This window comes from Rhagoletis zephyria, unplaced genomic scaffold (assembly GCF_001687245.7).
Source record: "Rhagoletis zephyria isolate East Lansing unplaced genomic scaffold, Rhagoletis_zephyria_1.1 Rzeph_scaffold_53849, whole genome shotgun sequence".
Taxonomy (NCBI): domain Eukaryota; kingdom Metazoa; phylum Arthropoda; class Insecta; order Diptera; family Tephritidae; genus Rhagoletis; species Rhagoletis zephyria.
The window spans coordinates 1-1,882 of NW_016210902.1; the positions used below are offsets into that span (position 1 = coordinate 1).

The window sequence follows — 1,882 nt, forward strand, 5'->3', positions numbered from 1 at the left end:
GAAGTTAATTGAATTCCTGTCGAGTCTCAATTTTCCAAATAAGTGGTTTTGCCACCGTTTGCGGAGACTTTTTCTTTTTTGATGGCTTGCTAATTTTGCCAGGCTTGCCAGTTTTGTCCGCTCCACTTGTGTTGCTTCCCAAGGGAACATTTTCCTTTAACTTTTGAGCTGCTTCACGCACCGCTTTCACCATAGGAATGGTGTTGTAGGCGTTTTTGGCCCCTTCAGTGGGGGCGGTCCAATCGAAGGCATCAGTTTGTGTTCCGGTGGCAGTTTGGGCTGGATCAACGTTCTCTTGAAAAAAGAAATCAGATTGATGTAGATTGAGGTGACAGGAAGTTAAAGGACACAACAAACTAACCATTGGCGTTGTCATTGTGGTGGCCGGAATTGAAAGCCATTTTTGTAAAGTGTTGGTGTCAGAGAGGTAGATCGCGAGAGGAAATAAGACACGTAGACTGAGAACAGAGAGTGGGAATATAATGGGGAGAGAGAAGGATTATTAGCCCGTTATATAGGGCGTAAGGATGACGTGTTGTAGTCTCGAAGGTGTAAAGTTCGATTACCTCAACATAAAGTGGGAAAAGCTCAGCAGCTCACAGAGGCGAAAAAATGAATGACTAAATGCTGAGTTGCAGTCAGTTTTATACTGAAAAGTGGCAAAAGTTCTAAAATAAAACGCATGACGTGGACTTTGGACGTGGATTTAGGTAACAAAGAATTTAATTCTTTTTTTCACAGCTCATTGATTTACAACTTTTTACAACAAATAATTAAATACGATATTGCTAAGTAAAAAATAATGAAAAAACTGGAAGGCCAAACTTAAAACTTCTCCACAGACAGGTAATGACAATTTTCGGGTGAGACGTGCGCCGAACCGGGCTTACAGTCCTTATACAGGTGACACACCATACAGGGCGCATAGAAAAGATCCGTTTTGTCGCGATTGTAGGGGTTGTAGCGAAACTTTAAGCTTCTTCCAAACTCCTGCCGCATCAGCTTTCCCTCGTACAGCAGTATGTTTAGTATGTGCTCAATGTCGTTCTCCTTGATATCACCCGACAGACTAGCGATGTCCTTCTGAACCTTCTCAAAAACCTCCTTCGCAGAGCAGTACACTTTGTCGTTGTTGCTGACGGCGTCATCCGATGAGTGGATTACGCTCATCATGTGCTTGTAAGAGTCCTCGAAGCGTTTGAAGATAAACTGCATACAGATGGCCTTCAGGTTCTTCACAACATCCTCACGAATGAGACCGGCCTCGTAGCAGGCGCCACCGGTCACCGTTTCATCGGGTATCAGGTCGTAGAGGACGTAGAGCTTTCGATTGGAGATGGACTTTACTGACTTGATGAGCTTTTTGTTTTCAAGATTTTTCAGCACTTTATTGACGATAACATAAGAGGTAATCTCCGCCTTCAACCGAATGTCCTTCGTCCAAATGCCATTGTGACCGGCCTCTTTGATTACCTCGAGAACAACGTCATCGAGGCTTTTATCTTCGACGATCACCTCATAGTGTGGCTTATTTTTCCGCGGATCTGCAAAGACGCGTATCTTCTTCTCAGCAAGTAGACTTGTCAGTGCCATAAGGCGTTGGCTCTTGTCGACATTGCTCATCTGCATTTGTAGCTCATCTTCGCTGGTAGCATTCTTTGAGGACTGGATGATGTTGAAGATTCTGTTCAAGCAAAAAATGAATAAGTGAGAATTAAACAAAATACTTGAACGCAAAAACACTTACCGCTCTTTGAGACTGGCCACGCTAGTATCACTTTTGACAGAAGAGGCGCTCGTTGACGCCATATTTGTTTTAGAAACCAAAACTATATTGTAATCATTAAATAATTCTCTTGAAACCGGTGATGATGCTGTCACC

At 43.2% G+C, this 1,882-nt stretch overlaps 1 protein-coding gene across 1 annotated transcript; it reads right to left on the minus strand.

Annotated features, from left to right (window-relative positions):
• Window positions 1-825: 825 nt before the first annotated feature.
• On the minus strand, window positions 826-1,809 carry LOC108356078 (DNA-directed RNA polymerase III subunit RPC6-like). Its single transcript, XM_017607211.1, has 2 exons — window positions 1,748-1,809; window positions 826-1,684 (listed from the first exon to the last, which is right to left on the minus strand). Exons 1-2 carry the CDS (start codon window positions 1,807-1,809, stop codon window positions 826-828), a joined length of 921 nt encoding a protein of 306 aa, XP_017462700.1.
• Between the last annotated feature and the right edge of the window lie 73 nt (window positions 1,810-1,882).